At 45.5% G+C, this 15,379-nt stretch overlaps 1 protein-coding gene across 5 annotated transcripts in view; it reads right to left on the minus strand.

Annotated features, from left to right (window-relative positions):
* Positions 1 to 15,379, minus strand: part of SEZ6L (seizure related 6 homolog like) — a 214,416-nt gene that overhangs the window by 26,686 nt on the left and 172,351 nt on the right. For all 5 annotated transcript variants that reach the window (XM_017498066.2, XM_017498063.2, XM_017498062.2 and 2 more), the window contains exons 10-12: positions 14,427 to 14,623; positions 7,579 to 7,773; positions 5,501 to 5,692 (exon numbers count right to left, since the gene is read on the minus strand). In XM_017498066.2, the coding sequence (XP_017353555.1) occupies positions 5,501 to 5,692; positions 7,579 to 7,773; positions 14,427 to 14,623 (584 nt within the window). The remainder of the gene's footprint in view (positions 1 to 5,500; positions 5,693 to 7,578; positions 7,774 to 14,426; positions 14,624 to 15,379) is intronic.

Genomic DNA, 15,379 nt, shown 5'->3' on the forward strand with positions numbered 1-15,379 from the left:
TCTTTCTTTCTTTCTTTCTTTCTTTCTTTCTTTCTTTCTTTCTTTCCTTCCTTCTTTCTTTCTTTCTTTTTTTCTTTCTTTCTTTCTTTCTTTCTTTCTTTTTCTTTCTGACGAGGTCTCCCTCTGTCACCCAGGCTGGAGTGCAGTGGCCTGATCTCAGCTCACTGCAACCTCCACCTCCTGGGCTCAAGGGATTCTCCTGCCTCAGCTTCCTGAGTAGTTCGGATTACACCACACCTGGCTAATTTTCATATTTTTAGTAGAGACGGAGGTTTCACCATGTTGGCCAGGCTGGTCTGGAACTCCTGATCTCAAGCAATCCTCCTGCCTCGGCCTCCCACAAGTGCTGGGATTACAGGCGTGAGCCAGTGCACCTGGGGCCTGGTAGCTTATGCAGTTTTCTGTCTGCATCATGAGCTTCTTGGTGTAAGATCTTTGTCTGCTCTAAAGCACCAGAGGTTTGCCCAAAAGCTGAACAGCAGAGTGATGAGGTTGGGAAGGTGCTTTTGGGTTTAGTGAGAGCTGAGTTAGAATCCTGGTCTTCCTTTCTGTTGTGTGACCTTGGGAAAGCTGTTCACCCTCTCCCGCCCTTCTTCGCCTGCATTCGTCTCTGCAATTTTCTCTGAGGGCAAAGAGTGTTATTGTGGGGAAGGGCTCAGCATACTGAAGGGCTCATCGAACAGGCACTGTTCCCTTTGTTCGGTCGACGAAACGTTTCTTTTCTTTTCTTTTTTTTGATACAGAGCCTTGCTCTGTCACCCAGGCTGGAGCGCAGTGGCGTGATCTCGGCTCACCGCAACCTCCACCTCCAGGGTTCAAACGATTCTCCCCCCTCAGCCTCCCATAGTTGGGACTACAGGCGTGCGCCACCATGCCCAGATAATTTTTGTATTTTTAGCAGAGATGGGATTTCACTATATTGGCCAGGCTGGTCTCGAACTCCTGACCTCGTGATCTGCCCCCCTGGGCCTCCAAGTGCTGGGATTACAGGCGTGAGCCACTGTGCCCGGCCATTGATGAAACGTTTCAAAGCTGTTTTATGTCTGACAACCTCAACCTTAAAAATGCCTTCAGAACCCAGGCTGCACCCTCCCTCTCACTCAGGAGCCGCGCTGCCAGAATCTGACCATCTCTCACCTCCGGTGTCATCTCCCAACAGCCTCGCCTGCTCGTCACGTCGCTGCCACCACGCGCCGGGCTCTTCTTCAGGCTTTTGGGCATACTGCATGTCTCCTGACACCCCGCGTGGCTCGTGAACTCATTAGCATGGGTGTCAGGGAAGCCGTCTCTACTCAGCACTGCAGATCCAATGCTGAGATTTCAGGGAAAGGCGTCCCTGGAGGGAGGGAGGCTTGCATGTTGGAAATCCAGGAGCAGCTGCGGCCGCCCAGAGGGTCTTTAGAGACTGGGTCTCATTGGGGAAGAGCTTTTCCTTTTTAAAAAACGATGCCTCCACTTTTCGGTATTTTAATGTAAGCTTTCGTTTGAAGCTTTTTGTCTCTGGGTCTCTGCAGCTGGAGTGAACTAACGTGGCTGCTTCTGATCGCTCTTGCAGTCCCTAGAAGGAAATGGGAATGGCGCTCATGTGCTGGTACTGCCCTTGACAAAGGACCACAAGCTGGGGGGCTTAGGACAGCAGAAACTTATTGGCTTGCAGTTCTGTGAGGCTGGAAGTCCAAAATCAAGGTGTCAGCAAGGCCACACTCCCTCTGAAAGCTGCAGGGGAGGAGGCTTCCTTTGTGCTGCCTGGCTTACAGTTCCATCACCCGCTCTCCCTCTGTCACTCCGTGGCCTTCTCTGTATCAGTGTCCCCATCTGTGTCCAGATTTCTCTCTTCTTACAAGAACGTCAATCATTGGATCAACACCCATCTTAACTATGTCCTCAATTTGATCACATCTGCAAGTATTCTATTTCCAATCTAGTTCAGTTACAGATACTGTGGGTTAGGACTTCAAAGATGCTATGCCCACTCCCTTTGTCTGATGGGTGGATTGCAAAAATTTTTTCCCATTCTGTTGGTGCTGGTTCACTCTAATGATGGTTTCTTTTGCTGTGCAGAAGCTCTTTAGTTTAATTAGATCCCATTTGTCAATTTTGGCTTTTGTTGCCATTGCTTTCGGTGTTTTAGTCATGAAGTCCTTGCCCATGCCTGTGTCCTGAATGGTATTGCCTAGGTTTTCTTCTAGAGTTTTTATGGTGTTAGGTCTCATGTTTAAAACTTTAATCCATCTAGAGTTAATTTTTGTGTAAGGTATAAAGAAGGGATCCAGTTTCAGCTTTCTGCATATGGCTAGCCAGGTTTCCCAACACCATTTATTAAATAGGGAATCCTTTCCCCATTGCTTGTAATCAAAGTCACAGTTACAGATACTGTGGGTCAGGAGTTCCAAGACCTTATTTCCAATAAAGGTCACAGTTACAGATATTGTGGGTTAGGACATTGGAGACGCTGTGTCCAATCAAGGTCGCAGTTACGGATACCGTGGGTTAGGAGTTCAAAGACCTTATTTCCAATCAAGGTCACAGTTTCAGATATCGTGGGTTAGGATATTGAAGATGCTGTGTCCAGTCAAGGTCGAAGTTACAGATACTGGGTTAGGACATTGAAGACGCTGTGTCCAATCGAGGTCGCAGTCACAGATACCATGGGTTCGGACTTTGACATATCTTTTTGGGGATAGGTAACAGGAACCAACCAATGTGTACTTGGCCCAAGGTTCTGGGGTTTGGGGACAAAGTGTGGCTATGGTGAAGGGGCTAGGGTTAGCATGTGTATAAATACACACACACATACATTCACATATATATATATATAATGTGTCTAAAAATGTGTCTTACACATTCAGTGAGTGATAACTCTTGTTATCTGTACTTCCTTCTGAACATCAGTTTCCTTAATATATGGGTATATGCATATATAAACACATATGTATACACACTATATATAGTATATATACATATAAATACACACTATATATATGCATATATAGACACATATGTACACACGTTATATATGCACATACACATACACAAAACCCATATGTTTAGAGATATGTATAGTGTGCTTAGCAATGTGTCTTATACATCCAATAAGTAACCATTGTTATTATCTGTACAACGGAGGGAGTTGCATTTCATGTCTAGGTCACCCTGCACTTACATTTTATCTCTCAGATTCCCTTCAGCTCTGAAATTCTGGAACTCTGACTGAAGAGACAGAAGGAGAGACCGGGCGCGGTGGCTCATGCCTGTAATCCCAGCACTTTGGGAGGCTGAGGTGGGCGGATCACGAGGTCAAGAGATCAAGATTATCCTGGCCAACATGGTGAAACCCCGTCTCTACTAAAAATACAAAAATTGGCTGTGTGTGGTGGTGCGTGCCTGTGATTCCAGCTACTAGGGAGGCTGAGGCGGGAGAATCACTTGGACCTGGGAGGCGGAGGTTGTAGTGAGCTGAGATCGCACCATTGCACTCCAGCCTGGCGACAGAATAAGACTCTGTCAAAAAAAAATAAAAAATAAAAAATAAATAAATAAGAGAGACAGATGGAGACACAGGGCTGTGCGGTCCAAGAATCCCTGTTACTGGTGGAAACAGAATAATAAAGTCTCCCTTTTTGAGAAGAGAAGAACACAGAAATAGAAATCTCCCTCTCACAAGAATAGGATCAGATGGTAAGGGAAATCTATGAAGCAAGTGCTGTGGGCCTAAAAATCTTCATTCTTTTGGGGTCTGTAGAGTAAAGCCCTTCTGTGAGCCGAGGAAGCTGAATTTATGAACTAGCAAGTGGGAACTTGGCTTTGGCTGGCTGATGAATAGAGCAGAGAGGAAGGTCTCCTGTGAGTTTGAATTTGGCTGTGCTCTGCCTTCAATGACAAGTGACAGATATCTCCATTTTTATTTTCCTGTCAGGAATAAAAGAGTTAATGCATGCGCCATTCTTAGAATGATGAAGTGCTCAGTAAGTATCAGCCTAGCCAGTGAAAACGGATAAGGACTTCCTTGCTTTCTGGTTGCCTTTCTGCAGTGATAGCTTTTGCCCATGTAAATTGCAGAGATGCTTGTTAGCGTGGTCAGCAAGATTTGTGAAGCCTGTTTTAGGTAGTTGTGAGAAGTCACAGAACATAGCCACTATAGGAGATGGCCAAGTCTATAAATTGTACACAGTGTTACTCACATCAGATGCAGGGGAATTTATAATCAACTTACAGGAATTCTAGTTTTTCTTTTCTTCCCCACGGACCCCCAGAGTTAAATTCTTGGTTCGTTAACACTGTCCAGACCTCAGTGTGGCTTCTGGATTTGAGCTGGCTATATTCCTAATGGAGCTGTTCATAACACAATAATTTAAAATATTAGTGCAGTGGACAGTTTCCAACCCCCAAAATACCGTGTAAGGTTCTGCTCCTTCCATATAACTTTATGCTTTCCTTACGCAGTGACTGAGAATGCTCGTTGTACATCAGAATCCCTGGATAGCTTTGAAATAGTATCTTCTTCTCCTTCTTTTTTTTTTTTTCTTGTGGCAGGGTCTTGCTGTGCCACCCAGGCTAGAGTGCAGTGACACAATCACAGCTCACTATAGCCTTGACCTCTTGGTTCAAGCAATCCTCCCACCTCAGCCTCCTGAGCAGCTGGGACAACAAGTGCACACTGTCATGACCAGGTAATTTCTCTCTCTCTGTGTGTGTGTGTGTGTGTATATATATGTGTGTGCATATATATATATATATATATATATATACACACACACACATAATTTTTGGTACAGATGGGGTTTCACCATGTTGCCCAGGCTGGTCTCAAGTGATTTGCTTACCTTGACCTCCCAAGTGCTGGGATTACAGGTGTGAGCCACCACATCCAGAATAGTATCATCTTCTTAAAATGAAACCAATGAGGCTGCGTGTCGTGGCTCACACCTGTAATGCCAGCACTTTGGGAGGCCGAGGCAGGTGGGTCACTAATGGTCAGGAGTTCAAGACCAGCCTGGCCAACATGGTTAAATCCTGTCTCTACTAAAAACACAAAAATTAGCTGGGCGTGGTGGTGCACACCTGTAATTCCAGCTACTTGGGAGGCTGAGGCAGGAGAATCGCTTGAACCTAGGGGTGGGGGTGGGCAAGGGTTGTAGTGAGCCAAGATGGCGCCACCGCGCTCTAGCCTGGGTGACATAGTGAGACTCCATCTCAAAAACAAAACAAAACAAAACAAACAAACAAAAAACCCCCAATGATATCATGCTCCCAGGGTTACTTGAGGAAGAAAGAGTGAAATTTGGTAGAAGACTTAGAGCAATGCATGATACATTTACCGTAAATGTCACAGTATATGTACACCCAATCTGTTAGGTACTGTTGTGTCGTAGTAATAATAATAAAAGCCCCTGTCCCAAAATAGAGTGCCTCCTCCTAGCAGCCCAGCCTTCCATCGTGAACCACAGGAAGTGAATCTGCTTCTACCTACTGAGGGCCCCATTCAATAAACAAGACTCACAAACGCAGTGGGGCAGGCGAGACGTCCAGATGGGAGTCCCTGTTTCACGGCTGTAGCAGGTCAGAAGGGAACTCCCTTCAAGCACAAAACCGGGGTTGCAGGTGTATTGGATAGTGGTCCCCACCAGCAGCACAGGATCCGAAATTAAGCGGGTCGAGTGATCCACCTCTCCGGGGTCAGTGCAGTACATAACTACGCAGGATGAAACCAGACCAGGTAGACGTCAGACCTCTGGATGACCATGGGTTTGCTGAGAATTACAGAATGATCCAGAAAGTTTCCTAACACATTTCTTTCCCTTTTTGGAAAATAATGTATCTTTTGTTTGTCAAAGGTGGCCAGGATAAAATAGCCTTGAATTTAAATCCTCTTTTAAGAATTTTCCCGTGGGTGTTGAACAATGAGAACACATGGACACAGGGAGGGGAGCACTACAAACTGGGGTCAGTTGGGGGGAAATAGGGGAGGGGCGGTGGGGGGTGGGGAGCTGGGGAGAGATAGCAAGGGGAGAGATGCCAGATGTAGGTGATGGGGAGGAAGGCAGCAAATCACACTGCCACGTGTGTACCTATGCAACAATCTTGCATGCTCTTCATATGTACCCCAAAACCTAAAATGTAATAAAATAAATAAAAGGAAAAAATTAAAAAAAAAAGAATTTTCCCAAAGAGGTGGGTAGCAGTGGCTCACGCCTGTAATCCCAGGACTTGAAAGGCAAGACTGAGGTGGATGAATCTCTTGAGCTCAGGAGTTCGAGACCAGCCTGGGCAACATAACGAGATCCGGTTTCTACAGAAGATACAAAAGTTAACGGGTCATGGTGGCATACATCTGTTGCTCCATCTACTCAGGAGGCTGAGGTGAGAGGATCGCTTGAGCCCGGGAGGTCAAGGCTGCAGTGAGCCATGATGGCCCCACAGCACTCCAGCCAGGGCAACAGAATGAGACCTTGTCTCTCTCTCTCTATATATATGAATTTGCCAAATAATTTTCATCAGGGTCCAAAGACCTATGCATGAGGTTGCACATGGCACTATTAATTGTAACATTTTTTTTAAAAAGGTAACATTGCAAACAGTTTTAATGGGGGAAGAGTTACATACAATGGAATAGCCATCCTGTGAAATTCTGAGCAACTGCTAAGGGGAACAGTGAGGGGGAGCCTTCACTGTTTTCTCTGCAGTGCTGGAATACAGTAAAATAACCGTTCATTACTTTTCACATTAAAGAATCAATGCAGATAAAAGGAAAACAATAAACCAATTAAAAGAGAATAAAGTGGACAACTTGAGTGACATGAAAAGACATCCACATTTCTGAGCTGAAAAAAAGTGGATGCAGGAAGTTTGTAAAAATGGATCGGCCTCCTTCTTCCTTCCTTCCTTCCCACTTTCCTTCTTCCCTCCTTTTTCCCCTCTTTCCTTTCCTCCTTTTCCCCTCCCTCCCTCCCTCTTTCTCTTCCTCTCTCCCTCCCTCTCTCTCTCTCTTTCTTTCTCTCTTTCCCCACCCCGCTTCTCAACAGGGTTTTGCTCTGTCACCTAGGCTAAAGGGCATAGGCTCAGACTCCTGAGCTCCAGCAATCCTCCTGTCTCAGCCTCCTGAGTAACTAGGAGTAGAGGTGTGTGCCACCACACCCAGCTAATTTTTATGTTTATTATTATTATTTTGTTTAAGAGATGGGGTCTCACTGCATTGCCCAGGCTGGTCTCAAACTCATGGGCTCAAGTGATCCTCCCGCCTCAGCCTCCCAAAGCACTAGGGTTACAGGCATGAGCCACTGCACCAAGCCAAATTTTCTTTTTCACCAGACTACATCCACGGCAGTTCACACCAGCCCCTAATGTCTCACACCAGCTTATCTCACTCATTTACATTAAGGGCCAGGTTTCTGAAGGCACCTGAGTCTGAGATCCCACTGAAGGCTGTAAAATGACATTTGTAGGCAATGCCCACGATTTGGTTGGGGAGGGGGAGTCCAGATTCTACATTAAACAGCTCCACTGCACCAGCCCAAAAAAGACCCCTACAGGGGATTTGCCACCCAGGGACCCGGAGGAAGGAAACAAAACCACTCTTACTTTTCTCACAAAATGGGGGATCACTGCTCCAGCTGAGGTCCCACTGGCAGGTGAGGGTGTCACTCCCTACGATGTCGTAGCCAGGGTCACACTGGTAGGTGATTCTGGCTCCCCGCACCAGCTCCGTGTGAGACGTGGTTTTCCAGCCGTTCTGGATCTCCGGTAAATCCGAGCAGGAGTCATTCCTTGACACCTCTTCAAAAGAGAAACGTCAGCCTTAGATGGGGGACGAGGTCTTGTTATCGGGGCCTCCTTTTATGAAGGCTTGAGGAATGAGCGAAGAGAAGAAAAAGGCTCTAGAAATGAGCAACACGCTTCCAAAATCGCGTCACCAGCAAGGACTCCTCCACGGTGAGACTTTATGGTCCCCTCTCTCTGTGGCCACTGAACTCACTGAACATTCTCCTGGTTTGGTGAAACCAGCTTGGGATTTCGAGTCAGACAGAATCCTAGCTCTGCCACTTACTGACGGTGTGACTGGGAGACAATCACTTCTCGACTCTGCAACTCAGATTTCTTGACCTTTCGTGAGGGAATCATAATTATAACGGCACCTGCCTCACTGTGGTGGCTGCTTATCAGACGTCACTTGACTCTCACCTCCGAGAGTCTACACACTTAAAATTTTTTTTTCTTTTTGTTTTTCATTTATTACTGTTATGATTATTTTCACAGACAGGGTCTCTGTTGCTCAGGCTGGAGTGCGAGGGTGTGATCACAGCTCTTCATAGTCTCAAACTCCTGGGCTCAAGTGATCCTCTCACCTCGGCCTCCCAAGTAGCTGGGACCACAGACATTCACCACCATGGCCTGGCTTTTTTTTTTTTTTTTCTGTAGAGATGAGGTCTTGCTATGTCACCTGGCTAGTCTTGAAATCTTGGGCTCAAGCAATCCTACCACCTGGGCCTCCCAAAATGTTGAGATTACAGGCACGAGCCACTGTGCGTGGGAGAATTTACACTCTCGTGGAGTCCACATCAACACTGAATAGGAGATTGCAAAAGTGGCCCGGGGTGGCTTTGGAGGTTAGGTCATAACCTCAAAGGTCTCTCCTTGCTCTCTGTTGAATCACTCACTTTGGAGGAAGCAGCTACCATATTGTGAGGATGCTCAAGCAGCCCCCCAGAGAGACCCACATGAAGAGAAACTGAGGTCTTCTGTCAACAGCTGGCATTGACTTGGCAACCACATGTGTGAGCCATTTGGAAGTTCATCATCCAGTGCCCATCAAGCCTTCGGATGACTGCAGCTCTGGCTGGCATCATGACGGCAGCCTCATGAGAGACCCCAGGATAAAGCCATCCAATTCATGCTGCTCCTGATTTTCTCACCCAGAGAAACTGTGAGATGATAAATGTTTATTGCTGACTTGGAGTATAATCTATGGCAATAGGTCACTAACAGGCTCAGCTTCACCCTAAGAATATCTATACATCCATGAGTTTGGTGAATACATAATATATGCATTTGTAATATGCATTAAGAGAAGCAATTAGCTATCAAAATAAAAATAAGCTGGGCACCGTGGCTCATGTCTATAATCTCAGCACTTTGGGAAGCCAAGGCAGGAGGATTGCTTGAGCCTAGGAGTTTGAGATCAGCTTGGACAATATAGGGAGACCCCTCCCCCACCATCTCTGAAACAACAACAGCAATAAAACTAAAAACATAAGCCAGGCATGGTGGCACGTGTCTGTAGTCCCAGCTACTCAGGAGGCTAAAGTGGGAGGATTGCTTGAGTCCAGTGAGCTATGATTGCATCACTGCACTCCAGGCTGGGTGACAGAGTGAGATCCTGTCTGAAAAGAATAAAAAAGAAATTTAACAAAAGCAAATAAAAATAACTGTTGGTATATTCTTCAAATCCAATCGTATCTCATCAGTGAACATGAAGCATACTCCAGAAAATACTACCAACAGCTTATTACTGTGTCTTTCTCTGTAATTGTTCTGTTTTCTCCTACAAACTCTTGTTACTAAGGTAGCAATGCATGGCAAACCATTTCTATTCTTGCTTCAAAGTGCCCACTGCACAGATTTGGAGGCGCGAGCTAATTATGTTGTATAATTAATTTGCAGTTCTTATGTGCTTCTGGGGAAAGCAGAGCACCTCCGCTGTCTGCAGGAGAGTCATTCTGAGAACCAAGCAATGGCTTTTCCCGGGATTTCATCATGATTTTATTTGGGGAAAGGAGATCTCATGGGTGTCTGCAACAAGAAGGGTAAGAAAATAGCTTGGAGAATTGCTTGGTGGGGGGACAGGAGCCTCTATTTTTAGGCCTCTGAAAAATCAGCCAAACCCTGGATTTGGGACACAGCTGCAAATGCTCAGACTGCGGATGAAAGGGGAGAAATGGGAGCAGACACCAGAAATGTGGTCCGCCTTGAGCCAAATGCTTTGAGACAGAGAAAGGCTTGCTTGTCTGACTTTTCAATATGGGCCACCACAGCTGCACACTCCCGTGGGACCTCCTGTCTCCTTGGTGGCACTCTCTGCGTTTGTAATTTCTCAGTTGCTGCCATGATGGAGAAGAAGCTTGGCTTAAATCTTGTCCTCACTGTTTACTAACTGGGTGGCCTTGGCTAAGTCACTTAACCTTCCTGTTCTTCAGATTCGAGGGCCTGTACCCCAGGGACCCTCATTCAGGAACATACATTTTTACCAAGCACCTTAAGTAGAGGTTTCTGGAATGTTCTGTCCCCATGGACCCTTGTTAACTTTGCTGAGAATTAGAAAACTACCCTATAACCTTCCTGTTCTTCAGATTCCAGGGTCTGTACCCCAGGGACCCTGATTCAGGAACATGCATTTTTTTTTCTTTACCAAGCACCCCAAGTGGAGATTCTGGAATGGTCTGTCCCCATGAGCCCTTGTTAACTTTAGTAAGAATTAGAAAACTGCCCTAGAAGTTGGAAGACTTCTTTTCTACTCTTCTTTCTTTTTTAAAGAAGTGGTGTGACTCCGGTCACGCTAATGAACTGCTCTAAGCCTCATTGCTCTCATCTGCAGAGTGGAGTCAAGAATTATGACACTGTCTACCCCAAAGGGCAATGTGAAAGTTAAATAACATGCAGAATTTGACAGGGCTGTGTAAACACTAAGATGAGTTAGATGGATTCATTTGTTTGTTTGACTGAGATATTATGAGCACCTTATTAAACACTAAGAATACAGGGGTCTGAAGTCATGGTTTCAGTCTCGTGGTCAATTTTTGTGCAACAGAAATGCACAAATGAACTGAATACATACCACCATCTACCATGTCATGCTCATCGCAGACATCACTAATCAAGCACAGCCCTCTCTGTCTGAATTGAGCTGAAACCCCCCAGTCCTCCAAACAGCACTCCAGGGAGCCACTGTCATTTAATTGGAGTTGATTTACAATATGGAGCTTAATTATTATCTTAGAATAAACACACAGCAAACAATCACTGTCTTCTCATAAAGCACTGGTTACTCATCTCTGTTTTTTAATCCCTTCCCTCCCATGCATTTGGCCATAGGCAGTGGGCAAAGAACAGGAAACAGTGAACAGAATGGGCCTTTGCATCTCTCTGTTCAAACGTGAATTCTGGGAGGTAGAATTCACATTCTAGAACCACATATGCCCAGAGTCTTCCTGTGGAAGGCTCTAATTGCAATCACAGCAGATTGACTTTGGCCACCTTCCAGAGCTGGGCTTAGGCATTTAGGTCAATATAGGAGTTTCAGAATTCTCTAGTGACCACAGAAACCCCTGACCCTACCATCTGATGCGTCCACTGAATGGGAGTTGCATCTGTGTATGGTAAAATCTAGACCCAGAATAGCAAATACCTTTCCCATGCCCGTGGCAGGCATCGCTAATCGATCATGACATTCTTTGCCACTGTCTTTAGGGATGGCCTCCTTGGAGTTTTTTTGCAACATGGTCTTCAACATAAGTAGTAAGCAATTGACTGGCATCACAATTAGCTAAAGCGGTCTATTTGCCATTCTTGTAAAATTGACTGTGTGTTTAAGAGAAATAACAATCAGGAACTGTTCTCTCTTTTTTGTTACCCAAATTAGCCAAGCTGTGTATCTTTGAAAAGCATTCTCAGCACTCCTTTGCTTGCTTCTCCCACAGCCCCAGCTTGTGATCTTGATATTGTCTATAATGGGACCGCCTTTCTCATTTCCACTAATATCTTAAGGGTAGGGGGAATATTCTATTCATCCCTATGTCCTGGTTTGCAGAGCCTAGCATATATAGGAGGTGTCAAGGGATTTTTTAATGAACCAAATCCTCTGGAAAATGGAGATAATGCATTTGAAGATGAAATAAAATAATGTATGTTAAAGTGCTTGCCAACTGTAAGTTGTCACACAAATCACACAAACTTTCAACTTCGATTAACAAGAACACTTCTTCTTCAAGATGTTGCCAAACTGAACATTGCCCAGACTTTCTGATGAAGCTTGATCAGCTTTGGATAGAGTCAGATTTTTTTTTTTTTTTTTTTTTTTGCCATCATGTCATCAAGCTGAATGCAGGTTTAGAATACTGACTTGGGCATCAGAGGAGATAAAGGAGCAGAACCATGACCTCATCTTTCAGTGGAGATGCAGAGAACGTCTAAGGAGAGAGGCAGAAACCAGAAGAGCAGAGACTTCCTCCAACGGCAGCTGAGTCTGGAGGGTACATTGCCTGGACAGCCAACATGAGTTATCCCCTGAAGCCCGGGGTACTGCCCAGAAAAGAGCCGGGAACCCACAAGAAATTGTAGCAATAACACTCTGAAAATATTTAGCAGCACAATCAAAGGTAAAAAGGCCCCTGAGAAACATAAAAAAGAAGATCAATACTTGTGTTAGCCTCTCTGAGAGGTGGACATGTAGCAGGCGGGGATGAAAAATGTTCGCCATCTGGAAATAAAAAAACAAGGAATGTGTGTTTGTATGTATGAGGCTTCTTCAGACAGTCCGTGGTCAAGGGGGTAGCTTGTTTTTTAGGTGCAAACGCTGGTACAGAGAGGACAATTCATATTATTAGGATGGCACAGAAGTAATCGCGGCTTTTGCAAATTGAAATTCCCAAATCTGTGATTATTTCTGCATCAACTTAGTTAGAGATGGACAATTCTTTAAGTGAAGGGGAAGAAAGGACCAAAGACAAGGAATCTTGCTCCAACTACGGGGTCTTCAGTGGTAGTGGTGGCGGCAGAGGGCCGGGTGGGATAAATTCTCCTTTTCTCTGCTCCACCCTGGCAATCAAGATGCGAATCTAATTCCTGGGAAGTGCAAACATGTTCCCTAATCACCGGCTGAATCCTACCCATTGAAATTCTTGGAGTGCAACCACTCATTCTTCCAGATGTCAAAGGACGTTGGGTCTTAATTACCCTCTTATGTCTCCTAGGTTTTCCACTGCTGCCCAAAACATTGTGGGTGGAGGAAACTTTGGAGCTGGGGTGAGGAAGCATGGATGGGAGCTCAGCTCTGTCCCTGATGATCGATGCTTCATCCTTGCTTGTCCAGGGTTTCTTCTGCTGGGACACGACAGGGCTGGACCAGTTTGTCTGTTAGTGCAAGTCTCTTGCTTGGGGCTGGGATCAGTGGGACTTCATGGTGTCCCAGTTCCTTGATATCTGGGAATGTTGGTAGTTCAGGCTAGAGTGGTGGCCATAGAAAGATGGGGACACGTGCTTGGATTTGAGGCATATTGTAAAAGTGGAGTTGAGAGGATGGATTGGACATGGGGACAAGGAAGGTGGAGGCAGCCAGAGAAACCAGGAGAGTTGTCTCATTTCCTAGAATTGGCAGGTAGCAGGTGGTGCTGTTGGGTAGTGGTGGTAGTAGGTAGGGAAAGAAATTCTGTTTGGCCATGTTAAATCTGAGATGTCTCCTGGATGGAGGGAAGGGAGGAGTTGGCAGGGAGTTAGATAGTTGGATTTGGAGTTTAAAGTCAAGGTTGTAAGTACGAGCCGGTCAATCGATATCAGTATTGTTTAAATCCATGGGATCAGATCAAGGCATGGAGGGAATGAGTCTAGCTGGAAGAGAGGATACAGTCCAGGACAGAGTCTGGGACCCTCTAGTGTTTAAAGGTTGAACAGGGCTGGGTGGTGGAGAGAATCATGAATGAGGGAGAGTTGCAGGGTGGGGAATGAGAAGGGAAGAGTGTGATTGGATGGAAGTACAGGAGAGGTTATGGGAGTGTGTGAGCTTAGCTTGAATTTGATAGCAGGTTGTTTTTTTGTTTTATTTGTCTTAGGATGAGCAGGAGAAACATGGTTTGGCAGCCACATTGAGGGTCAGAAAAGACATCTCTTGCATCTGTAGCTCCTGGAGTGCATGAAGTGGGAGAGGAAGATTGTTCTTGTTCAGTGAGGCTACAGGAAAAGAAGAGGCCTTAAAGGAGAGCTGAGCTTCAGTTCAGGCAGAAGGTGAAGGCAATGTTTGAAAAGTTTCCCAAATTGGGAGGTGTGTTGATATAAGATCTCAGCTGGCCACACATGAAACCTGACAACAGGATCTCTGCTGACTACAAATGAAACATGAGGACTTTTGTAAGTTATGAGGCACTGCCTGCTAAATCTTGATATCAACCTTGTGGAATAGTATCACTATTCCCATTTTACAGATGACCAAAGGAAGGCTCAGAGAGGTTCAGTAACCTTCCCAAAGCCACACAGACATTCGCTCACAGTGCTAGGGCTCAAACCCTGGTCCTTCTGACAAGAGATCCTAGGCTCTTAAACACGACTGTGCCAATACAATGAAAAATCAGTGTAGAACGAAACCTCCAGACAACCTAGAGGAAACCACCTTAACATGCATCTAAACACAAAGTAAAAATGAATGGACCAGATGAGACACCTACCTATGTAGTTCATGATAAATCCCTGGCCCTTTCCAAAGATGAGTCCAGCAGGGTCCGAGTGGAACTGGATGGTTAGGTCTGGCGTAGAAGAGTACAGCTTCTGGGGGCCACTGTTCCCAAGGTACTGCCCCAAGATGTGGGGCATGACCTCGTCACCATCGTAGATGGTCAAGATGTCACTGTTGCTCAGATTCAGGCTTGGAGGGCAGAGAGAAGAGGAAGAGTCATGTGAAACAGACTACGGGCATTCAATAAACCCTTGATTAACTTTTTCAGGCAATCCACAGTTTCTTAAGGCAGACTATGTGTCAGGCCCCAGACTACGTCTTACCCCCAGGCTGGAGGTAGGATTGGCGCATAGACTGCAAATGTGACACAGAGATTTGTAAGTGAACTGGGTTTCTGAAGACACCTTGATGCCATGGTCTTGCTTGCACGGGACTCATTGCAAAGTCAAACGCTGCATTGTAAGAAGAATCACCTTCAGAACTCTCATTATCAGCAACCATTTCTTAGGTGACAATGCTGTGTAGCACCAGGCTGCAGGCCGGGGCTGTGACCCGCGTCTTTCCTTCTTCTTCAATGCAGAACATGCTGACAGCTTGCTAATGACAACTTACATTTTCATATAAGGTGAAGTGATCTTTCCATTTATCATGGGGCAAATTCCTCAAAGTCAACCGAGTTATCCATGATGTTTAAGGGTAGGGCAGAGGGTGGGATGGAGGCACCTTATTTATGAGATATGTTCAAACCCATCACCATTCAGACCGTTAAAGGATGACACATTTTCAAAGACTGCAGTGCAAGAAAGTGCCTTGACACTAAATAATTAAACCACAATGGACAGTCAATAATACAGAATTCACTTCAATATACCACAGAAATGTGTGCCCTCTTAGACATGCCAGATAAAATTGATCTCTGATTGAAAGAATGCCAGATAATTCACC

The sequence above is a fragment of the Cebus imitator genome, unplaced genomic scaffold (genome assembly GCF_001604975.1).
Source record: "Cebus imitator isolate Cc_AM_T3 unplaced genomic scaffold, Cebus_imitator-1.0 Scaffold237, whole genome shotgun sequence".
Classification (NCBI taxonomy): Eukaryota; Metazoa; Chordata; class Mammalia; order Primates; family Cebidae; genus Cebus; species Cebus imitator.